General features: G+C 41.6%; 1 protein-coding gene across 3 annotated transcripts in view; it reads right to left on the reverse strand.

The window, feature by feature from the left end:
- ttll11 (tubulin tyrosine ligase-like family, member 11) overlaps positions 1–26,153 on the reverse strand; it is a 247,625-nt gene that overhangs the window by 113,610 nt on the left and 107,862 nt on the right. For all 3 annotated transcript variants that reach the window (XM_070862612.1, XM_070862616.1, XM_070862611.1), the window contains 2 exons: positions 22,285–22,380; positions 13,326–13,444 (listed from right to left, as the gene is read on the reverse strand). In XM_070862612.1, coding sequence (XP_070718713.1) covers positions 13,326–13,444; positions 22,285–22,380 — 215 coding nt within the window. The remainder of the gene's footprint in view (positions 1–13,325; positions 13,445–22,284; positions 22,381–26,153) is intronic.

Consider the following 26,153-nt stretch of genomic DNA (forward strand, 5'->3'; position numbering starts at 1 on the left):
GAATACGTGGCGTGAGCAGTGGTGCAGCAGGGAGGGATTCAAATTCCTGGGGCATTGGAACCGCTTCTGGGGGAGGTGGGACCAGTACAAACCAGATGGTCTGCACCTGGGCAGGACCGGAACACCAATGTCCTAGGGGGAGTGTTTGCTAGTGCTGTTGGGGAGGAGTTAAACTAATATGGCAGGGGGATGGGAACCAATGCAGGGAGGCAGAGGGAAACAAAAAGGAGACAAAAGCAAAAGACAGAAAGGAGATGAGGAAAAGTGGAGGGCAGAGAAACCCAAGGCAAAGAACAAAAAGGGCCACTGTACAGCAAAATTCTAAAAGGACAAAGGGTGTTAAAAAAACAAGCCTGAAGGCTTTGTGTCTTAATGCAAGGAGTATCCGTAATAAGGTGGATGAATTAACTGTGCAAATAGATGTTAACAAATATGATGTGATTGGGATTACAGAGATGTGGCTCCAGGATGATCAGGGTGGGAACTCAACATCCAGGGGTATTCAACATTCAGGAAGGATAGAATAAAAGGAAAAGGAGGTGGGGTAGCATTGCTGGTGAAGGAGGAGATTAATGCAATAGTTAGAAAGGACATTAGCTTGGATGATGTGGAATCTATATGGGTAGAGCTGCAGAACACTAAAGGGCAAAAAACGTTAGTGGGAGTTGTGTACAGACCTCCAAACAGTAGTAGTGATGTTGGGGAGGGCATCAAACAGGAAATTAGGGGTGCATGCAATAAAGGTGCAGCAGTTATAATGGGTGACTTTAATATGCACATAGATTGGGCTAACCAAACTGGAATCAATACGGTGGAGGAGGATTTCCTGGAGTGCATAAGGGATGGTTTTCTAGACCAATATGTCGAGGAACCAACGAGGGGGGAGGCCATCTTAGACTGGGTGTTGTGTAATGAGAGAGGATTAATTAGCAATCTCGTTGTGCGAGGCCCCTTGGGGAAGAGTGACCATAATATGGTGGAATTCTGCATTAGGATGGAGAATGAAACAGTTAATTCAGAGACCATGGTCCAGAACTTAAAGAAGGCTAACTTTGAAGGTATGAGGCGTGAATTGGCTAGGATAGATTGGCGAATGATACTGAAGGGGTTGACTGTGGATGGGCAATGGCAGACATTTAGAGACTGCATGGATGAACTACAACAATTGTACATTCCTGTCTGGCGTAAAAATAAAAAAGGGAAGGTGGCTCAACCGTGGCTATCAAGGGAAATCAGGGATAGTATTAAAGCCAAGGAAGTGGCATACAAATTGGCCAGGAATAGCAGCGAACCCGGGGACTGGGAGAAATTTAGAACTCAGCAGAGGAGGACAAAGGGTTTGATTAGGGCAGGGAAAATGGAGTACGAGAAGAAGCTTGCTGGGAACATTAAGATGGATTGCAAAAGTTTCTATAGATATGTAAAGAGAAAAAGGTTAGTAAAGACAAATGTAGGTCCCCTGCAGTCAGAATCAGGGGAAGTCATAACGGGAAACAAAGAAATGGCGGACCAATTGAACAAGTACTTTGGTTCGGTATTCACTAAGGAGGACACAAGCAACCTTCCGGATATAAAAAGGGTCAGAGGGTCTAGTAAGGAGGAGGAACTGAGGGAAATCCTTATTAGTTGGGAAATTGTGGTGGGGAAATTGATGGGATTGAAGGCCGATAAATCCCCAGGGCCTGATGTACTGCATCCCAGAGTACTTAAGGAGGTGGCCTTGGAAATAGCGGATGCATTGACAGTCATTTTCCAACATTCCATTGACTCTGGATCAGTTCCTATCGAGTGGAGGGTAGCCAATGTAACCCCACTTTTTAAAAAAGGAGGGAGAGAGAAAACAGGGAATTATAGACCGGTCAGCCTAACATCGGTAGTGGGTAAAATGATGGAATCAATTATTAAGGATGTCATAGCAGCGCATTTGGAAAGAGGTGACATGATAGGTCCAAGTCAGCATGGATTTGTGAAAGGGAAATCATGCTTGACAAATCTTCTAGAATTTTGAGGATGTTTCCAGTAGAGTGGACAAGGGAGAACCAGTTGATGTGGTATATTTGGACTTTCAGAAGGCTTTCGACAAGGTCCCACACAAGAGATTAATGTGCAAAGTTAAAGCACATCGGATTGGGTGTAGTGTGCTGACATGAATTGAGAACTGGTTGTCAGACAGGAAGCAAAGAGTAGGAGTAAATGGGGATTTTTCAGAATGGCAGGCAGTGACTAGTGGGGTACCGCAAGGTTCTGTGCTGGGGCCCCAGCTGTTTACACTGTATATTAATGATTTAGACGAGGGGATTAAATGTGGTATCTCCAAATTTGCGGATGACACTAAGTTGGGTGGCAGTGTGAGCTGCGAGGAGGATGCTATGAGGCTGCAGAGCGATTTGGATAGGTTAGGTGAGTGGGCAAATGCATGGCAGATGAAGTATAATGTGGATAAATGTGAGGTTATCCACTTTGGTGGTAAAAACAGAGAGACAGACTATTATCTGAATGGTGACAGATTAGGAAAAGGGGAGATGCAACGAGACCTGGGTGTCATGGTACATCAGTCATTGAAGGTTGGCATGCAGGTACAGCAGGCGGTTAAGAAAGCAAATGGCATGTTGGCCTTCATAGCGAGGGGATTTGAGTACAGGGGCAGGGAGGTGTTGCTACAGTTGTACAGGGCCTTGGTGAGGCCACACCTGGAGTATTGTGTACAGTTTTGGTCTCCTAACCTGAGGAAGGACATTCTTGCTATTGAGGGAGTGCAGCGAAGGTTCACCAGACTGATGCCGGGGATGGCGGGACTGACCTATCAAGAAAGACTGGATCAACTGGGCTTGTATTCACTGGAGTTCAGAAGAATGAGAGGGGAACTCATAGAAACGTTTAAAATTCTGATGGGTTTAGACAGGTTAGATGCAGGAAGAATGTTCCCAATGTTGGGGAAGTCCAGAACCAGGGGACACAGTCTAAGGATAAGGGGTAAGCCATTTAGGACCGAGATGAGGAGAAACTTCTTCACCCAGAGAGTGGTGAACCTGTAGAATTCTCTACCACAGAAAGTTGTTGAGGCCAATTCACTAAATATATTCAAAAAGGAGTTGGATGAAGTCCTTACTACTAGGGGGATCAAGGGGTATGGCGAGAAAGCAGGAATGGGGTACTGAAGTTGCATGTTCAGCCATGAACTCATTGAATGGCGGTGCAGGCTAGAAGGGCCAAATGGCCTACTCCTGCACCTATTTTCTATGTTTCTATGTTTGTGATCTTTATTGATTATCTGAATCACAGAAACATACCTCGATTTTAATTCTCATTTAAAAGATGGCATCTCCAACAATGCAGTTCCTCTCCATACTGCACTGACATGTCAGCTGAATTGATGTGCTCCATGCCTGGACTGGCACTTGAGATCAAGACCTTCAGTCAGATGGGAGTACTATCAACTGAACTGAAATATACATTTCCAAATTATAAATTTTCCACTACATCTTGATCACACATTGTACAAGGGAATAAAATGTGGTTTTATTCTTTTGTTGAAATGAAGACATTTAGCTGGTGATGTATACACTAAAACAAGCATTGTGCCAAATGCATGTCTAATTGTTTAATTTGTTGTACAGGTTGAACCTCTCTGGTCCGGCACCGAAACAGAGAATTTTCCGAACCAGGGAGGAGAGGCGGGGAATGTCAGTGATTGCCCATTTCTCTGTCTGTCTGCTCAGGTCTGATGCCCCTTCACTGCGCCATCAAGTCCCATTATTGCACAATGAGGAAGCAGAGTGAGATGCTGAGCATCTCGGGAGCGCTCAACAGTGAGCTCCAAGCCCAGGTCCAGGAAAGCGGCAGTTCCGCAAACTAATGTCGAACCACGGATGTTTCCGGACCAGAGAGTCCCGAACCAGAGAGGTTCAACCTGTACAAACAAGCTAAATCAGGGAAGGAAATGAAACATTTTATTTATTGGCGAAGTGGATGCTTTTGCTGCTGATCCCGAAGTAAGCTTCGCACAAAGATCTTGCAATCTCTGTGTCGAGAACTTTGGGTTTTCTGACGTTCAACTCAAATCAACAGAGTTTAGTGTGGATCCCCTTGTGCGAGCTGCTGTGACGTCAACAAGCTGTCTAAGCAGCCAATCAAAACGCAGAATTCTCAGACCGCAAACAAGGAAGCTCTTAAAATTCTAACTTTTAAAAAATGTTCGAGAGCAAAACAAAGATTGGAGCTCTCGTATGGGGAAAAGGCAAACCTGAAATAAAGATGAACAAGCTTAAAATGGATAACATTCACACTGCACAAAATTAAAATTAATTTTTCAGGCCCATAACCTTTGTTTAGCAGTCAATACTCCGTTAAAGCTACAGTTACACCTAATCTCTTTGGGTCTAACTTTTAGTGGGAAATTTAACAGCGTAATTACTGCGGAAGAGCTGATGTTTTTGTCAGTGTCCCTGATTTGACTGATTACACTGATTGCCGGTTCTGTGCTGGGGTTGGGGCAGACAGGGGGCACAGTGTAGCCTGTGAATGACAAACCGCAACTTCAAGATTTCCACATGCATTTGCGCCATATCCAGAAGTTGCGGTCAGTTTCAAAGGTGGAATGACTGCGAACGTTGCCACTTCGCTATCATCTGGACTGCAAATCCTGGACCATTATCTCTTTCCTTACTCCTGTGGACACTAGCAGTGTTCACCCAACTTTCCCCTTCAGCTATTGAAGTTACTTTATGGGGATAGCGCACCTGGATCCAAACACCGTTCACTCCACTTTAATGGGAGTCGGCACTTCAGATCGACCTTAGGATAGTGGCAGACCTCACTCAAAAAAAGAATCACTATGCATTGGGTCATATATCTGTCATCCTTTTAATATATATCGTCAGACTGTTTGAGAATGAAGTGACAACATAAAATGCCAGACAACCTGGGGGGAAAATATACTCCTAAAAAGATAAGGGCTGGTATGAGGGAGTACTTTTTCTGGAAGTTTTACCATCAACACTTCCATTACCTTCTAAAATCTCGCAGGTTCTTACAAAATCAAGACAGCCACAATAAATAAAATTGTATCTATGCTTTAGTTTTTGAAACGTATGTAACCTGCTGTCTGCCATAAATTATGCAAAAGACCGTAACCTTGACTTCTACGTCCTAAAGAATGGAGGATATGACTAAGTCAGTGGCCCACAAAAGTGAGAAAAACAAAACCAAGAATAAAGTTAGCATGGAGGGCTAGAGATGGTGCATAGAAACATAGAAAACAGGTGCAGGAGTAGGCCATTTGGCCCTTCGAGCCTGTAGCGCCATTCAATAAGATCATGGTTGATCATTTCCACAGTACCCCTTTCCTGCTTTCTCTCCATACCCCTCGATCCCCTTAGCCATAAGGGCCATATCTAACTCCCTCTTGAATATATCCAACGAACTGGCATCAACAACTCTCTGCAGCAGGGAATTCCACAGGTTAACAACTCTGAGTGAAGAAGTTTCTCCTCATCTCAGTCCTAAATGGCTTACCCCTTATCCTAAGACTGTCCCCTGGTTCTGGACTTCCCCAACATCGGGAACATTCTTCCTGCATCTAACCTGTCCAGTCCTGTCAGAATCTTATACGTTTCTATGAGATCCCCTCTCATCCTTCTAAACTCCAGTGAATAAAGGCCCAGTTGATCCAGTCTCTCCTCATATGACAGTCCAGCCATCCCTGGAATCAGTCTGGTGAACCTTCGCTGCACTCCCTCAATAGCAAGAACGTCCTTCCTCAGATTAGGAGACCAAAACTGAACACAATATTCCAGGTGAGGCCTCACTAAGGCCCTGTACCACTGCAGTAAGACCTCCTTGCTCCTATACTCAAATCCCCTAGCTATGAAGGCCAATATACCATTTGCCTTCTTCACCTTCTGCTGTACCTGCATGCCAACTTTCAATGAATGATGAACCGTGACACCCAGGTCTCATTGCACCTCCCCTTTTCCTAATCTGCCGCCATTCAGATAATATTCTGCCTTCGTGTTTTTGCCCCCAAAATGGATAACCTCACATTTATCCACATTATACTGCATCTGCCATGCATTTGCCCACTCACCTAACCTGTCCAAGTCACCCTATAGCCTCTTAGCGTCCTCCTCACAACTCACACCGCCACCCAGTTTAGTGTCATCTGCAAACTTGCAGATATTACACTCAATTCCTTCAAACAAATCGTTAATGTATCTTGTAAAGAGCTGGATCCCAGCACTGAGCCCTGCAGCACTCCACTAGTCACTGACTGCCATTCTGAAAAGGACCCGTTTATCCCGACTCTCTGCTTCCTGTCTGCCAACCAGTTCTCTATCGACATCAGTACATTACCCCAAAACCCTGCGCTTTGATTTTGCACAACAACCTCTTGTGCGGGACCTTGTCAAAAGCCTTTTGAAATTCCAAATACACCACATCCACTGGTTCTCCCTTGTCCACTCTGCTAGTTACATCCTCAAAAAATTCCAGAAGATTCGTCAAGCATGATTTCCCTTTCATAAATCCCTGCTGACTTGGACCAATCCTGTCACTGCTTTCCAAATGCGCTGCTATTTCATCCTTAATGATTAATTCCAACATTTTCCCCACTACTGATGTCAGGCTAACCGGTCTATAATTACCCGTTTTCTCTCTCCCTCCTTTTTTAAAAAGTGGTATTACATTAGCTACCCTCCAGTCCATAGGAACTGATCTAGAGTCGATAGACTGTTGGAAAATGATCACCAATGCAACCACTGTTTCTAGGGCCACTTCCTTAAGTACTCTGGGATGCAGACTATCAGGCTCCGGGGATTTATTGGCCTTCAATCCCATCAATTTCCCTAACACAATTTCCTGTCTAATGAGGATATCCTTCAGTTCCTCCTTCTCACTAGACCCACTGTCCCCTAGTACATTCGGAAGGTTATTTGTGTCTTCCTTCGTGAAGACAGAACCAAAATATTTGTTCAATTGGTCTGCATTTACTTTGTTCCCCATAATAAATTCACCTGAATCCGACTGCAAAGGACCTACATTCGGCTTCACTAATCTTTTTGTCTTCACATATTTATAGAAGATTTTGCAGTCAGTTTTTATGTTCCCTGCAAGCTTCCTCTCGTACTCTATTTTCCCCTTCTTAATTAAACCCTTAGTCCTCCTCTGTTGAATTCCAAATTTCTCCCAGTCCTCAGGTGTGTTGCTTTTTCTAGCCAATTTATATGCCTCTTCCTTGGTTTTAACAATATCCTTAACTTCCCTTGTTAGCCACGGTTGAGCCACCTTCCTAGTTTTATTTTTACTCCAGACAGGGATGTACAATTGCTGAAGTTCATCCATGTGATCTTTAAATGTTTGCCATTGCTTACCCACCGTCAACCCTTTAAGTATCCTTTGCCAGTCTATTCTAGCCAATACACCCCTCATATCGTCGAAGTTACCTTTCCTTAAGTTCAGGACCCGAGTTTCCGAATTAACTGTATCACTCGCCACCTTAATAAAGAATTCTACCATATTATGGTTACTCTTCCCCAAAGGGCCTTGCACAACAAGATTGCTAATTAGTCCCTTCTCATTACACATCACCCAGTCGAGGTTAGCCAGCTCTCGAGTTGGTTCCTCGACATATTGGTCGAGAAAACCATCCCTAATACACGCCAGGAAATCCTCCTCCACCACATTGCTACCAGTTTGGTTAGCCCAATCAATATGTAGATTAAAGTCGCCCATGATAACTGCTGTACCTTTATTGCACACATCCCTTATTTCTTGTTTGATACTGTCCCCAACCTTACTACTACTGTTTGGTGGTCTGTACACAACTCCCACTAGCGTTTTCTGCCCTTTGGTATTCCGCAGCTCCACCCATACTGATTCCACATCATCCAGGCTAATGTCCCTCCTTACTATTGCATTAATTTCCTCTTTAACCAGCAACGCCACCCCACCTCCTTTTCCTCTCTGCCTATCCTTCTCTAAATGTTGAATACCCCTGGATGTTGAGTTCCCAGCCTTGGTCACCCTGGAGCCATGTCTCTGTGATGCCAATTACATCATATCCATTAACTGCTGTCTGCGTAGTTAATTCGTCCACCTTATTCCGAATACTCCTCGCATTGAGGCATAGAGCCTTCAGGCTTGTTTTTTTTAAACACACTTTGCCCCTTTAGAATTTTACTGTAATGTGGCCCTTTTTGTTTTTTGCCTTGGGTTTCTCTGCCCTCCACTTTTACTATTCTCCTTTCTATCGTTTGCTTCTGCATCCATTTTATTTCCCTCTGTCTCCCTGCATAGGTTCCCATCCCCCTGCCATGTTAGTTTAACTCCTCCCCAACAGCACTAGCAAACACTCCCCCTAGGACATTGGTTCCAGTCCTGCCCAGATGCAGACCGTCCGGTTTGTACTGGTCCCACCTCCCCCAGAACCGGTTCCAATGTCCCAGGAATTTGAATCCCTTCCTTCTGCACCACTCCTCAAGCCTCAATTCATCTGAGCTGTCCTGCGATTCCTACTCTGACTAGCACGTGGCACTGGTAGAAATCCTGAGATTACTACTTTAGAGGTCCTACTTTTTAAATTTAGCTCCTAGCTCCCTAAATTCATCTTGTAGAACCTCATCCCATTTTTTTTTTACCTATATCGTTGGTACCTATATGCACCACGACAACTGGCTGTTCACCCTCCCTTTTCAGAATGTTCGGCACCCGCTCGAGACATCCTTGTCCCTTACACCAGGGAGGCAACATATCATCCTGGAGTCTCGGTCGCGGCCGCAGAAACGCCTATCTATTCCCCTTACAATCGAATCCCCTATCACTATAGCTCTCCCACTCTTTTTCCTGCCCTCCTGTGCAGCAGAGCCACCCATGGTGCCATGAACTTGGCTGCTGCTGCTCCCCCCGATGAGTCATCCCCCTCAACAGTACCCAAAGCGGTGTATCTGTTTTGCAGAGGGATGACCTGCAGTGCAGTATGTTGGAATGGTAGGATGGTAGCTGAATCCACCACCTCTCACACAAGTCTATGTTCTGCTATGAGGAGCCAGAGTCATGGCAGGACAGGTCCTTTTTGACCAATTCCAGCACAACACTGCCAGGCCTAGGAAACATGCACCCACCTCTTGAAGAAGTGTAGACAGTAAAACCTACTGCAAAAGTACTCCCTCATACTGGCCCACACTCTCTTATCTTTTTTTAAAAATAAGAATATCCCCATTGTATAGTATATTTTACCCTCAAAATGATACGTGGTGAGAAATAAAGAACGAACTGGAATTTATGTAGTGCCCTCGACAACCTCAGGACATTCCAAAGTGCTTCACAGCCAATGAAGTATTTTTGAAGTGTAATCACTGCCATAATATAGGGAACCATTGTGGCCATTTTGGCACAGCAAGGTCCCATAAATAACAATGAGGTGAATGAACAATTAAATTGTTTTAGTGGTGTTGATTGGGGGATAAATGTTGGCTAGTGCACCAGGAAAATTCCCCAGCTCTTCTTGGAATGGTGCCACGAGATCTTTTATATCTAACAGAGAGTGCAGATAGGACCTCAATTTAACAACTCAGCCAAAGACGGCAACTGACAGTGCAGAACTCACTCAGTACTGCACTGGAGTGTTAGCCATGATTAAGTTATCTAGCATTCGCACATGCAATAAAACTGAATAAAATGAGCAAATGTTTTCATTTCTGCAGGTACTGTATAAATTTACGTGTAGATTTCTTGACAGAATTTCTGCACAACTTTCTCTGTATTTACAATGAAAATGATGATTTAAGTTACACAGAAGAATACAGATTCTGATTTAGTTACTGTAATATAGCAGCTAAAATACGTCAATGATCCAGAACAAGTACAGTTATGCTGGTATATCCTTTCTCTTTCGTGCACCAAAAAATATTGAGGCAATGATTGGAAACCACGATAGCTTTAAAAGATGCCCTGCACCAATTTGTTTTTAAACAAAGAAAAATTTACTTTTTTCCCCCCAAATAATCCCTATTTCTACATCTTGCAATGCACATGCACGAACCTTCTTGATTAATCCCATCTTTACAATGTGTATTCTACTCTGATAATCACATCCAAGATATTCATCAGATCACTGCAAGCAACTATAATCAGAATTAAATGTCGACTTACAAATGAGAATGAGGTTATTACAACAGAAAATGAAGAAGCCATGATGTTCTCTTTCACAATCAAAAATAAATTGCAGCGTCGCCACTTGAGAAATCAAGTGGTACAATGTCGCTGCTTGTCAAATCATGTGATTCAATCACAAGACACTGCCGTCTGTCAGTGACTGCCACAACATTCTGTTATATGGTCTAAACTGTGGTATGTGTTCCAAAACAGTAATGCTCCTCAGGCTAAAAATTGACATTAACGAGTGGAACTTTGCTCTCATTTTTTTTATAATGTCATCTCAGCCCCAGGTCAGGTTTTACAGCGTGCTGCAGACTATATTAGCCTACATACAGTGGAACCCTATTTGTCATAATGGAGGGAAACCCATGGTAAACAATGGAAATTGACAGGAAATGCAGAGCCCCAAATCTTCTTACAGAAGAAAGACTTGCATTTATATAGCATCTTTCGCAATCTCAACATCCCAAAGCACTTTACAGCCAATTAATTACTTTTTTTTAAAGTTGATTTACTATTGTAATGTTATCTCGACATTTTAAATGAACTTCATGAAATATTCTGTTTTATTTCAAAGTTAAAGATTTCCCCCCTCCTTTTTAAAACAAATTCTGACAACCCTGCCTCTCACTTGTCTTCTGTGAAGATTCTGAAAGCTCTAATTTCCACAAAATCTTTGCCGGATAATTGAGAATGCAGATAAATGAGGTTCACTGTGTGTATATTTCTAATCCCAATACAATTGGAAACACTCGTCAAAACACAGACCTGGTTGGAATGGGAATGACAGGGGAGCATTCTGTTTGGCATATTGTCTGTCTTTTTTTTCTCTTTTTGGGTCCTATTGTGCATTTCCAGTATTTTGCATTTTTATTTCAGATCTCCTGCACCTACAGGATTTTTCTGCTCCCAATTTCCTTGCCCTCTCTCTTCTTGCCTTTTTTCCTGTATATGCCTTTTCCCATACCCTATCACTGTCTTGCCATTGCCACATTGAGATAACCATTTATTTCACCTCAACTTCTATTAAGCAGTTATCACATCGTCACCTTCACCAACTCCCTCTGTGACCGCAGTATCCGTTGTCTTCCCCCTCCCCTATTTTTTTCAATACTACAAAAACAGCTTGCTCACAGTTCGGAGGAACAGTTGCACCCAAAAGTGAACCTGTCTTTTCTCTTTACAGATGCTGATTAATCTTTACTGTATTTTTGTTTAAAATTTCCACCATTTGCAGTTTTCTTTTACAATTTATTAAATACAATAGTGGTATTGTGCAAAAAGAAATGAAACAATATTTACCACTGTTTGATTAATGTGTTCATTAATTTTTTTTAAATAGTCTCCTGTGTCATTAAATTTGTTGCAATTTGATAGTATTGCAGGTAAAATTGTAAATATATTATAAATCACAGTCCATAACAATCACCACAGTGACTGCCTACACATCCCTGTGTTTTTCCTGAGAGTTATACCCCTCGTTTTCAAGGCATTTTCACCCTTTCACCTTTCTGTATGGGTAGAAAATTTGCACCCAGGTCTCAGATAAGTACTCTGAATCTGACAATTTACAGGTCTACAAGACTGGCATGATTTTCTCTCTCTCCCTGTGGCAAGTTCATTGTTCCACTATAAGGCACAGCTGAGATTGGGAACTCAGTATGCAGAGGACTGAAGTTGAAACTGCAGCCCTTCAATCCAAGGATAGGTTACTATTCTACCTTTCATGTATGTTTTTAATACCAAATGGAGTCCTGTTACCTTAATCTGCCTTAATATATGAAACTTTTGTCTATCTGTTTAGTTTATATTCTAGAATCTCAGATGGGCAGCTCCACAGCCATAATGTTTATGCAAGTACATTCTTTCAATGTGCATCCAAACATCATGTTGCATATTTGGAGAACGAGAGGAATTGCTTTACAAAAGGGGGAAAATCATAAAACATTTGAAATTCTTTTCACATTAAATATGGTGCAGTTTATAGCAAATCAGATATGGTGCTAAGATTATCCTGCAAAATATTCACATATTATCAAGAAGTCTTTTGTTATAGATGTTTTTATTCTTCACACATTCACTCCAGAATTCTCAGAAGCAAGTTCTCTGAATCAAATTCCTTTGTGTATATAAATATTGTGGCTAATGATGAGAGACTGAAATTGCCAAATCAGTGCACTAATATCCATCAGTGAGGCTATTTATATGTAGTCAAAAGATAGCAACAAACTAACCAGGATAGCTTATTGGCTACTTTGAGATCATCACCTAATTTGTGTAATATAAACATCCGATACGGATGGTAAATCATTTAGTTACTATGCAATTGCTTGACATGCCTGCAGTCCATTTGTTCCAGTACAGTTTTAGTCAACAAAGAATGGAGATTCAAGGCATACATAGACAGGTAAATCTTCATGTATATAAAGTACTAACATTGATGGTCATAAAATTGCCTTCAGACAGTAGTACGGCTCTCTACTATATACGTTATTGTATCTGTCGTACTTAACCATCAAAAAAATCTTCATCCCTGCTCCCAGTAGCTGGTCAGCTGTTTAGGAGTGCTACAGAAATCTATATAGATCAAACAGCCACACAGCAAATATGTCGAAAGGTCTGGATATCGAGGGAACTTTCTGATATCATTGTGACTTTAGGTGACCTGCTGTGTAATTTGGAAACTGTACTAAAATTAGGGAACATTGTGGAATTCGTCAGTATCTGTTATTGATTTATTCATTAACGTCTTGATCCATATAAATGGAGCAAATCTTGCTACATCTCTTGACGAGGTCCAGCATATCCCAAGGTCCAGCAGTGAGAACTAACATTCATCATCAATACTCAGATTGTGGGACTCCAAAAGAAAGAAAATTGCATTCCTGAAATTGCCAACTGGCAGCAATTCAGTTATTTGACTCATAACTGTATAATCACAGTTTGAGTAGCAATGCTGTCCATCTCTTCAACCAACCAGTAGCACAGTTATGGACTGTGCTAGCTCTCTGACAGACCCCAGGGCAAACATGTGCAGGATAGCCCGACACTTGATGGCAGCAAAATGGCAATAGCTTTGAAGCAAGAAAAGATCTGTTTCACTGAAGTGTCGATATGAAAGCAAGAGCCTGTGATGAGGAAAATGGAAATTTAAAATAAAACTAAACACTTACTGATTGTGATTGTTTTTTTTAAGTGCCGGATCCACCAAACGGAGTGTATCTCTAATGATGGCCACTTTTATTTCTTCATCCACAGGACTAGAGACGTATTCAAACACTCCTGGAGAAACCTGTGAAATAAACAACACTTCAAAACTGCACTGCAGCAAAGCCTTCTTAAATCTCACATTACATCACAAATCTTTTCAACATTTTGAGCTGTTTTTCTCACATCACATCTGAAAAAAATATTTCTCAGATAAGCAACAGCTCTGCAAAATAACAACATTTCAAAGTTAACACTTACATCAATCTACTTTGATCTCTATATAGTGAAGCACAAAATAAACAAAGTATATAGAAGCTAGATTAAGGCATAGCCAACCCTAGGGACATGCCTAAACACCACAGGAGCGAGGACACCAAATCAGCTAATGCAAGTCCCAATCTTACAGTTTTCAGTGCAAACACCTTAAAGTTTGAAATGATCAAATCATGCTTTTTTGGGTTTTTTTTTAAGGGGGGGTGGGGGGAAATCAGTCAGTCACATGGTATGACATGTTCTTTCCCCTCCCTCCTCTTATAACATCAGGCAAGATTAAAGCATAAATGTATTTCTTGCAATTTAGTACACTATATTCCCACATTCTGTCCTATGTAAATTTGAGATCATCCAAAACTCGGCAGCCCGTGTCTTAACTCACATCAAGGTCTGTTCACCCATCACCCCTGTGCTCGCTTGACCTACATTGGCTCCCGGTTAAGCAAATTCTCATCCTGGTTTACAAATCATTCCATGGCCTCACCCCTCCCTATCTCTGTAATCTCCTTCAGCTTCCACCCCCTGAGATATCTGCACTCTTCAAATTCTACCCTCTTGAGCATGTGATTATAACTGCTTAACCATCGCTGGCCATGCCTTCAGCTGCCTGGGCCCCAAGCTCCGTCTCTACCTCTCCTTCCTCCTTTAAGACGCTCCTTAAAACCTACATCTTTGACCAAGCTTTTGGTCATCTGTCAATTTCTTCTTACGTGGCTTGGTGCCAAAAAAATGTTTTTGTCTTATAACACTCCTGTGAAGCGCCTTGGGACGTTTTACTACGTTACAGGCGCTATATAAATACAAGTTGTTGTTATATTCGCTGCTCATGATGCAGTCGCCTCTACGTAGATTGGGTGATTGCTTTGCGGAACACCTCTGTTCAGTCCGGTCACCTGTCCCTTTAACTTTCCACTCCACTCCCACTCTGATCTCTGTCCTTGGCCTCTTGCACTGTTCAAACGAACCTCAATGTAAGTTCGAGGAACAGCACCTCATCTTTCTATTGTGCACCTTACAACCTTCTGGTCTCAATATTGAGTTCAACAATTTCAGATCATAACCTTGGCCCCTATTTTTTCAGATGACAGCCTTTGATTATTCTGCTATTCCCATTTACACCTCTTCTACACCCATCTTTTGTTTCTTTACTTGTCCCATTACTATCTCCTTTTGCTTTGTACAATCATACCGTTTGTCATTCCCACATTACAAAAGGTGGCTACACTTCAAAATGGTATTTCATTGAATGTAAAGCGCTTCGAGACGTCCGGTGGTTGTGAAAGGCGCAATATAAATCCAAGTCTTTCTTTCATTTAATCTTTCCCGCCTTCCAGTCTATCACCCCTTCCCTTTTTCTCTTTCCTCCCCTCCCCACTTTTCCCTGCCCCTGCACTTGCTTAAAGCCTGCTATATTTCTAACTTTTTCCAATTCTGATGAAAGGCCATTGACCTTTCTGTTTTACACTCCACAGATGCTGCCTGACCTGCTGAATATTTCCTGCATTTTCTGTTTTTATTTCAGATTTCCAGCATCCTCAGTATTTTGCTTTTGTAATAACATAAGTGTTCTTCCTAGCTGAGCTTGGAATTTTACATATTGCATAATAAATTCTGGTGGATATATTTAAATTGTCCATTGGCACTGCTCATTCCCCATTCCTGCAGCCCCAGTCCATCCTATGTCGTTTGATAATATTACTTTGCTTATTGGTGATTGTTTAATTCTCAAACTATGATATGCTTAAACTCTTTTTCTTTGAAGCTGGCATAGAATATTTACTTTGGTGCCTTCAGATATGCTTTGAAGAGGAAGTAGGGTGGCATGTAGGAGCTGGATGATGGGGATCAATTTCAAGCTGTGCTTCGGCCAAATAAATCCTTAATCCAGGCCTAAAAGGTACAAATATTTTAAGCTTTTTTTCCAGATACTTTCAACCGACTCATTCGTCTCAGCCAAATTAAATCAGATAGAATTGCCAAATGAACTCATCTGAGACACCATCAAAACACACAATTTGCGATCTCTCACCATCAAATTAGATTTGCCGCATTTCAGAGGTGTGAATCCAAGTCAACAGAATCAAAAACAAACAACTGATGGTACTTCACCAATCACTGGCTAGAATGTATGCACACTGACATTATACCACATTCGTTTGATTAAACTAACTCAGACAAAAATGTTGACTAGCAGCACATAGCATCCTTAATCTTGCAACCCTTTACATATGAACCAAATAAAGCAAAGCAGGCAGAAGAGCTTTGTGAAAGGAACAGGTGACTCATCTGAATAATGCCCATGTCTATTTAATAATTGCATGCCGCACTTTATATGATGCTGCCTGTTATTCCATACTTGTAAACAGGAGTTCTGTATAATCAGCAGTTTCACAGTGGTAGCTAAGCAGATCCTCATAGCAACAGGGCAAGGGTTAAAACTGAATATTTCTAAGCGCGCAGCACTGGCAGTTAACCATGTGGCATTGACAAAGGACATTAAATAAGTATTCCTTGATTCTACTTACAACTTCTAAATTATGTGGCACATTTTAATAATGGTGAGTATTAGTGGGAACCACAGGACAAAGCATAATGAAGGATTAACAATAATAAATAATTCTATGAGTTAGTTATGGTCAACAAAAGAAAAAATATTTAGCACAAAATGAATCTGTTTATGCCACACATTTAAATAATTTTGTAAAATGTAATTTTAATTTATATGCAACATGATTCGTGATTATGCAGCACTCTAATACATTTTAGCTTAGACTTTACTTGCCTTTGCATTCAGGGAACATTTATTATCCAAGCACAAGAAAAACAGAACAAAAAGAGCAGAGACCCATGACAATGACAATTTGCAGAGTCAAAGGATTTTTGGGGTACCCCCAAAAGGGAGCAGAATTTTTCTGCCTGGAACAAGCAGAGACATGATAATTTAAAGTTAATGAGTCTAGATTGATACCACAATGCCTCCTAATTTTCCGGAATTCTATTCGTAGAGGCACCCACTAATAGTGAACCTTACTCCTTGCACCCAGCCCTCTCAAATTGGAGGCTAACATTAGTGGTCAGTCAGAAATTAAATCCTATATTTTCATAGGACAAGCAGGAAGATTGTTAGGACTGAGAGCCTTCAGGTTGTTGTTGTTTTTGAACAGTTGCCAGAAGGTGACGAAGCTGGCAGCCATATCTACTCTCCAGTTTGCAGCCAGCAGTGGTTAACTTCCGTCTTCCACTTCTGGACACAGGCCCCTGTCAAGTTGTGGGTCTGTGCTTTGGGAGCGTTGTTCAGGGGAGTTCAAGTTAGGTCAGATGAACGCACTTCGGGTGCACTCCAACTCCTTGCACCCAGGCTGGGGAGGGGGGAAATTGTCTCCATTGTGTCATGGTAGCTGATCTGCAAAGGTGACTGAACTTTTCCTATACATGGATCAAGTATTAAATATACAGGGTAGCCTGGTGAGACAGCACATTGATATACAAACAGCAACACTTACAAAGAATGGGCACTCAATTCGTTCCATCATTCCAAGTGTAAGCCACACGTTTAAAGTATTTTGTAAACTATTTATTTTTTAAACTTTAATTTTTCATATGAAACAGTAATTGATGATTATGCAGGACTCCAATACTCATTATATTAGACATTCCTCTACTTTCCACCCCAGGAACGTTACCACCCAGGCATGAAACTGAAGAAAAAGGAACAGGGATCCGTGACACTTGCCATTGGAGAGAAACAACAAACTGAAAGATCGTTTGGCAAACCAAACCACTAGGATAAAAACAAGAGTAATGGTATCTATAACTAGAACTGTGTGTGGATGAAATGCCTCCTGCTGTTAAGTTTTTGGTTCCTGTTTTGTACTCAAACTTTTTCAGTAAAATTATTGACAGAAAGCATTTCAACACATATGTTACTACCAATGAAATATTCTGCTCACTATGTTACACTTTATTAATCTAGGAAATGCACAGTGTAGATCAAAAACTAATAAACCAAGGAAAATAAATAACACAACTTGTTGGTCTAAAGAGGAAAAATTATTCATGCAACACTCGAATCAGCATGCAATGGGTGAACTTGCAAATTGAGAACAAACCAATATGTTACAGCTTTAATTCACTTTTGCACATATTAAAGCAACAGGTAATGAGACTTAGCAATTACTTTTGAGAGTATGCGAGTGAGCTTTGTTCAGTTTCCCGTACTGACATTAACATTCATGAAATTACAGGTTTATGAAGTGATAATTAAAAAATATATACCCTTTCTCAACACCTAAATTTATTAATGTTGTGACTTTTCCACTACTTTGATTCTAAAACAGTAACATATTTCTGAAGCGCATTCTGTTCTGCACATTGTTGCATTGCAATAATTCAACAAATATTTTCTTCAAAACTGAGCACACAATTATACTGATCTACAAAGAAAGCACATTTTTAAATTGGAGCACCAATACATTGTGGCACAGAGTGGTGGAACATGGGTCTGAGTCCACAACACCCCACCCACACACTAAGGGCCCAAGTTTCCACATGATTTGCACCTGATTTTTAGGAGCAACTGGTGGAGAACGGGCTCTCTTAGAAATCACAATTCTCCACATTTTTTTTTCTGCAGTTCTAGGTAGAACAGTTCTACTTTGGAACAGAATTTTTTCTTCAAAAGGGGGCGTGTCCGGCCACTGACACCTGATTTGAAAGTTTCCAGTGAAAACGTACTCCAAACTAAAGTAGAATGGAGCAAGTGAAGATTTTTGTAGAACTGAAAAAATCTGTTCTACACATTAAAAAATCAGGCGCAGGTTACAAATTAGGCGTCCAGAACGAGGTGAGGGGGGGGGGAAGGGAAGTCATTAAATTCTATAATAAATCCTTATTTATACTTATACAAATATTATACAAATAAATCCAACCTGAATAAACATTTATAAGCAAAGAAAAGATTAAATAAACCATCTTCCTACCTGTGTGAAAGTGCTTCAGGCAGGCCTTTCGGGACCGAAGGCTGCCGGCCAGTCCCCAGCACCAGATTTACAGGTAGGTGGCGTTGGGTTGGGTTGGGGGGGGTCGGGGGAGGGGGCGGGGGAGGGAGAGAGAGAGGGGGGGGGAAGAGAGAGGGAGGGAAGAGAGAGAGAGAGAGAGAGAGAGAGTGAAGGGGGGGGGGGGGGGGGGAGGGAGGTCAGGTCGGATCCAGTCCGGGAGCGGGAGTCGGGTCGGGTCCAGTGGGAGGGGGGGGGGGGGGGGAGTTGGGTCGGGGGGCGGGACGGGTTGGGTCCAGTCGGGGGGGCGGGGAGCGTGAACAGGAGCGCGGGTCGGGTCAAGTTGGGGAGGCGGGAACAGGAGCGCGGGTCGGGTCGGGTCAGTCGGAGGGGGGGGGGGGGGGCGCGGGTGTCAGGTCTGGTCCGGAGGCGGGGGGGGGGGCGCGGGTGTCGGGTCTGGTCCGGAGGCAGGGGGAGGGGGGGGGGGGGGGAGAGCGGGTGTCGGGTCTGGTCCGGAGGCAGTGGGGGGGGGGGGGGGGGGGGAGCGGAGCAGGAGCTGGCCGTGGGAGGAGCCTTATTCACGCAGCCCCAGTGAGGCCATTCAGCCAGGGCTAGGGGCTGTGTGCTTCGGGCCCCTCCCACACAGTTCGGCGCCTGGAGCTACTGCACTTGCGTGCCCACTGTCGCGCGCATGTGCAGAGGTCCCGGCACTGTTTTCAGCGCAGGGACCTGGCTCCGCCCCCCCCCCACAGCTCGTGCTGGCTGCGCCGAGGGCCAGAGGACCTGCAAGTAGGTGGAGAATACCGAGGATTTTTTTAGGCGCACTTTGTGGCGCGAAAAACGGGCGTCCAGGTCGGGACTGCGCCGTTCTAGTTCAGCAGTGCTTTTGAAAGAGCAAGCACTTCTTGGAGCGGACATTATTATTGGGAAGCTTTTATGCACACACCGATTTCAGTATGGCAATGCCGGATGTCTGAGCGCAGGTCATATATCCAACTTCCCATCTGGAATATTGCAGGGTGGTCGAGAAAGGTAAGGGGTGAAATGTCTAATAAGAAAATAAAATCTCCTTAAAAAAATCTTAACTGATGAAATACTGTGATCTTTAAATGTTATTATATGAACTTAGCGGGCCAAAAATCACTGTCTCGTCAGGCGCATACGAGTTCCAATGATTTCCGGTAGAAGGGCCTTCGCAGACAGCGATTTGGGCTATTTGCCCAACTCCTGCCCAGCGAATGTCCTTTAAATTCTTACACCTGGTAAAAGCAGGCATAAGGCCTCCTTTTACCAGCATAAGAGTTTGAAAAGATAGAAAAATAAAATTTTATCAATAATTTTTATATTAAAAATCCTGTCCATTAAGGCAAGTTTATTTTTACCCCATTAAAACATATTTAAAAAAAATATTTTAATGTATTTTGTCTAAAACATTTAATTAAATTCAATTTTAATTAATTTTAAATGTGTGAAGTATTTTTCTTATTTATTTAAAATGTTTAGGTGTTTTGGGGGGTATCCCCATTCATAGAAATAGTGATCTCCATACAAACGGAGATCACCATTACTGTGAATGGGGATATGTCATTTTCATTGCAGCTTGGGATCACGTGGGCTGCACCAACCACATACGTACCTGGAATACGTGGGCCCCTACGCTGGACTGTGCAGCTAGGCCTCGGAGCGCAGGTCTACGTTCCTATGGGACCACCAGGTACCTTCGTTAAAAAAAATTTTGGTCGGAAGCATCCGCTCACGGGAAGCCTCCGACCACAATTTCTGGGCCAACATCTGTAATATAGCCATTGCTTCAGAGAACCAAAATTAAATGACTCATTACCATTTTGGATTACCATTGGGAGTTATATTCTGGATAAAACTTGTTTTAATGCAACACATTTTTCAAGATAACAATCATATTAGAGAGCGCATTCAAAACCTCAGGGCCATAGACAATTTAATCACTGTGGTAATTCTGATATACGCAGAAACATGTCAATTTATAGGAATGAATAAAGAAAAAGGTTTCTGCTTGAAACTTTTCCTAATTAGCACAACATCCTTACTGGTGAAACATTCTACATCAGCATCCTTACTGCTAAAACATTCTACATCAACAATGAAACTACTGCTGGCAATTTTTCATTTTTATTTTTATTTTCTAAGAACATATCAACTTCTAATCACCACAAAATGTTCCACTAATTCACCAGGGGGTTTTATAACTTGAAAAGAAATGCAATATACCAGTTTCCCCAAGTAATAACAGCCTATTTCACAAGATAATTACAGATAAGGAAGGGCAATCAGCCCAACTTAGTGCATCCATCCAGAAATACCCTGAAGTCCCTTCATTGCAACATCCAATTGTTTATTAAATAATTTGAGTTTTGCCTTCTATCAGGAAGTCCATTCCGAGTGTTGATCATGCTTTGTGCAAAGAAGAATTTCCTGACATCGCTCTTAAATTTGCCTTTCACTAGTTTGAGCCGATGATCCCCTTGTTCAACTTGAGATTTAATTTTAAATAATTTTCCATATTTACCTTGCATGTACCTCTATAAGGTCACCTTAAGATGTCTTTTCTTAGTTGAAAAGCACAAATTTCTCCAGTCTTTCCTCATATCTCAAACATCTAACACTAGTGAACGGTCTTGTGGTTTATCTTTGCCTTCAACACTTCAATATTCCCCTTATGTCATGGTGACCAAAATTGGACACACTACTCGAGGTATGATCTGATCAGTATACAATTTGATCATGATTTCTTCTCTGTTTTGGCCATGCAGTTCAACATTCTTTATTGACTGTTCTGTCTTGGCTGGACATGTTGAGTTTACCAAGACTCCTAGGTCTCTTTCAACTTCACCTTTGCTATTTCACTAGCATTCATGTGTTGCCCATTTCCTTCCCTTGTACAGTACTTTGCACTTCCGTACTAAACACTAAGCTCTACATAAACACAATCACCACTCAGAAGTTCAAAGAAAAGTCACTTGTATCATCAGAATGTGGCAACCTGTATACCTATACCAGGGGAAAACTGGTCCACGATGAATAGGGCAAGTACATTCAGATTGCTATACTGTTGCCAAAAAGCATGGACTCAAACTGCAAGCATGTTACCTGCACAGTGTGTCTGAAAATACAAGCAGAACCTTTTTAAAACATTGTGCAAGATGGTCTGCTCATAAATGTAGGTTAAGATGAGGGGGTTCATTCTACCCATCTAACTCATCAAAAATGACATTTAACATATATAGTGCCGAAGAAAATGCGATATTGGTGCAGCACAATGCGACTGAGGTACACAGTAGGAGCACTACAGAGGAAGTCATAACTGAGCTGATCAAATCATTAAATTAAAACTGTCCCTGTAGTTCTCAATATTAGCACTGGCTCTCTCAGAGCTAAGAGTACAATAACTTTGAGACAAGGTGGCACTGGGGACTCCTAGCCAACTCAATGCATCTGTCACCTTTACCAAATCATAATTAATCTTCATCTCCTTTTCTCTCAAGGCTGATTTGAACTCTTGTTTTAAGGGTTGACTGATAGCGACTGAAATAGCATCTTAGCCAGCTGTGTCAATGTTTTCCTTTGATATGTTAAGGCAAACACTTCACAATGTACCGACTGGCTCTAGGCCCCTTACCTCCTGTTCATGTTCTATTCTCATGCTGGGATTGGCATTCACTTCCAATAAAACAGGCTTCATGTTTTTCATGAGGAGAATATCAAATCCTAAAATCTGCGTAAACAAAAATGGAATTTGATAAAGTAGTGGCTATTACATTTCCGTAAATCATCTCTACCATCATTTTCATCAGTTTAAAGCTAAATGTGGTTGAGGAGTGGCCATAATATAAGGTTTAAGGTCCCAATAGAAAGAGAAAAAATGAGTACAAAAAAAGGTCAGCAAATTAGAATAGGACAAATTTTAACAAGATGAGGAGTGAACTAGTTGAGATGAAGTGCAGAGAAATTGGCACGCAAGACTGCAGATCAGCAATTTAAAAAAAAAGAGATTGTGAAATTGCGTAATACATACAGGTTGAACCTCCCTTATCCAGAACCACCCCTCGTCCGGAACCATTCCCAGCCTTCGGGTGGCGCATGTGCGACATGAATAAATTGAAGTCCTTCCTTGTTGCCGACTCCCACAATCGCTGACCGCTGACCTGACCCCGCGATCCACCACACCGCCCCGCCCCGCCATGATCTCTCTGCCGCACTCCCAGCCCCAAGTCAGCCAGCCCCGATATCCCCTTGCTCAGTACCTGTACCATCCAATGTAATGTGACCACCCCTCATCCGGAAAAATCCCTTATCCAGAACAGGCCAGGTCCCGAGGGTTCTGGATAAGGGAAGTTCAACCTGCTATACTTTTAAAAAAGGAGACGATATTAAGTTTCAGAATGCCGTGGATAAAGTACTTAGTAACAAACTAAAATTGAAGGAGGGCATATGGTTCTGATAAAATGATTATGAAAAAATAAGAGGTTAACAATGGGATAAAGAAAGCAAGGAGGGATACGAGAAGAGAGCTCAATAGCTTATTAGAACAAAGGAGATTAAGGGGTGATTCGATAAAGTGCCACACAAGAGGTTATTACACAAAATTAGGGCTCATAGGATTGGGGTAATATATTAGCATGAATTGAGGATTGGTAAACAGACAGAAAACAGCAGGAATAAACAGATTATTTTCGGGTTGGCAGTCTAACTAGTGGGGCAACGCAAGGGTCAGTGCTTGGGCATCAGCTATTTACAATCTATATTAATGACTTAGAGTGTAATGTATCCAAATTTGCTTATGATACAAAGCTAGGTGGAAAGTAAGTTATGAGGAGGATGCAAAGGGATATAGACAAGTTTAGTTCGTGGGCAAGAATATGGTGGATGGAATATAAATGTGGAGAAATGTGAAGTAATCCATTTTGGTAGGAAAAATAAGAAAAGCAGAATACTTATTAAATGGTGAGAGATTGGGAAATTTTGGTATTCAGGGGGGACCTGGGTATCCTTGTACATGAATCACAGAAAGTTAACATGCAGGTACAGCAGGGAATTAGGGAAAAAAATGGTATGATAGCCTATATACAAAAGGATTGGAGTACAAGAGTAAAGAAGTCTTATGCAATTCTCTAGGGCCTTGGTGAGACCACACCTGAAGTACTGTGTACAGTTTTATTCTCCTTCCCCAAGGAAAGGTATATTTGCCTTAGAGGGAGTGCAATGAATGTTCACTAGACTGATTCCTGGATGGAGAGGATGTCCTACAAGGAAAAATTGCATAGACTAGACCTATATTCCCGAGAGTTTAGAAGAATGAGAGGTGATCTCATTGAAATGTGTAAAATTCTGAAGGAGCTTGACAGGGTAGGTGCTGAGAGGAGGTTTCCCCTGGCTGGGGAGTCTAAAACTAGAGGTCCCAGTCTCAGAATAAGGCTCGGCCATTTAGGACTGAGATGAGGAGAAATTACTTCACTCAAAGGGTTGTGAATCATTAAAATTCTCTTCCCCAAATGTGGATGCCCATAGAGTATATTCAATACAGATTGATAGATTTTTGGATATGAAGGGAATCAAGGAATATGGGGATAGTGTGGGAAGGTGGAGGTGAGGTAGAAGATCAGCCATGATCTTACTGAATGGCAGATCAGGCTCAAAAGGCCGAATATTTTACACCTATTTCTTATGTTCTTATGAGATATTTAAAATAAAGAGATGGGACAGAGCATATAGAAACAGACTATACCCAGTGGTTGAGGGATCTAGAATGAGGGGACATAGATACAAAATTAAATGTCAGAGATTTAGCATAGGCAGCAGGAAAGACGATTTATACAGAGGTTTGTGAGACTGTGGAATGCACTACTAGAGTTAGTAATTGAAGTAGCGACCATGTCAAAATTTAAGAATAGGTTAGATAGTGGTTGTAGGAAAAGGGGAATAAAGGGGTATTAGGACAGACATGTGGAGGATAAACAGTAATATGGAGTGGTTGGGTCACACAGCCTGTTTCAATGTTGTAATTTCTGAGTAATTCTATATAATACATGTGTCAGCATATAAAATGAAATATCACTTTAGTTTGAGCTGCATGGTCCACTTGAAATTTCACATTAGTATTCCACTCAGTTATATACACTGCTTTTATGGCCCAGAATTTCCTGGAAAGGTTCGGCGCAACTAAGGAATAGGAATGTCATTTTCTTTCCCCCGAGGCACCATGGCTGAAGGTACGGAGTGAAGTCACTAGCACAGCAATACTAAAATATCAATCAAAAGCGAAACTACATCTGATAGGGATGTTAACTTCAGAAGACAATACTGAATAATTCAGACATTAACAATGGATTTGAGACTCATGTTGAATGCTCTCAAATTGACACTATGGTAAATATGTGAAAATTAATCTTTGTTACTGGATATAGCAAGTACAAATGAGAGGCTATACCAGAAATAACCAGTAGGCCTGGTGGTAAAAAGATAGATATCTCAACTGGACAATAGAGTTCAAATCCAGATTTAACAGAGATTCACACTTCCTTCCCTTCATTATGCAAGTTTTGGTGGTTCTTGCCAGACCACTAAATGTGCAGCACTGCTGCTGTGAAGCATCATAGTGCTCAATTTCACACTCCGCACATGCAATTTTCCTGCTTCTACAGAAGTCAATACAAACAGACGGAGCAAGTATTTTCAGAGGGAAATATACCATTTTAAAAATAGCTTCTAAAGTTGGAACTCAAATGGGCAACAATTGGTGGCGCTGCATTTGCGATTGTTTAACACTGATTTTTACGTTCTGGTGTAGACAAATGAACTCTACAGAAAATCTCTGTAAATTCCTGTAGGCATAATTGGTGCAGAAACCGGCGTATTTGCTGCGTAAATGCAATCCAGGAAATTCGGAGCCTACATGTCTTCCTCTTGGTAAGTATTTTATGTTTTCAGGCATACTTTACTATCACAGCTACAGTGTATTGTTTAGAAGTATTTTGAGTGTGATAGAGGTGCACAGTAGAACCTAGTCCACTAGAATTTTACTCAATTCATGGTTTCAGTTTTACTTATTAAAATTTCACACATTTCTAAATAATTTTGCCTCTGTACCCTTCACTTTGGAAGCATGCCACGTTTGTTCACATATAAGCAAAAGACTCAGTGGTTGACAGTTAAAAAACATCCATGTAAAGATTATAACAATCTCTGGGCATTCAGAGCATTGGTGATTATTCAGATTTTTATGAGCAAGTCCACGCGTAACGAAATAAAAATAGAAATTTTGCATTTCTGCGCAGAGTACAGGAAATTTTGGGTTAGAATTTCATGTCTTGCTATAAAATTTGCTCAAGGTGAATGAAATTCAACCAGAAATATCCAATGATATTATAAATTGCAAAACGATAGCAATGTATGTTATAACCAAAATAGTCTTAAAGCTGAATGCAAATTGTAGGAATAGTGAAGTATATAACAAATTTGAGTAGGTGTGTGTTCCAGGAAAGTAACATT

The sequence above is a fragment of the Pristiophorus japonicus genome, chromosome 20 (genome assembly GCF_044704955.1).
Source record: "Pristiophorus japonicus isolate sPriJap1 chromosome 20, sPriJap1.hap1, whole genome shotgun sequence".
NCBI lineage: Eukaryota > Metazoa > Chordata > Chondrichthyes > Pristiophoridae > Pristiophorus > Pristiophorus japonicus.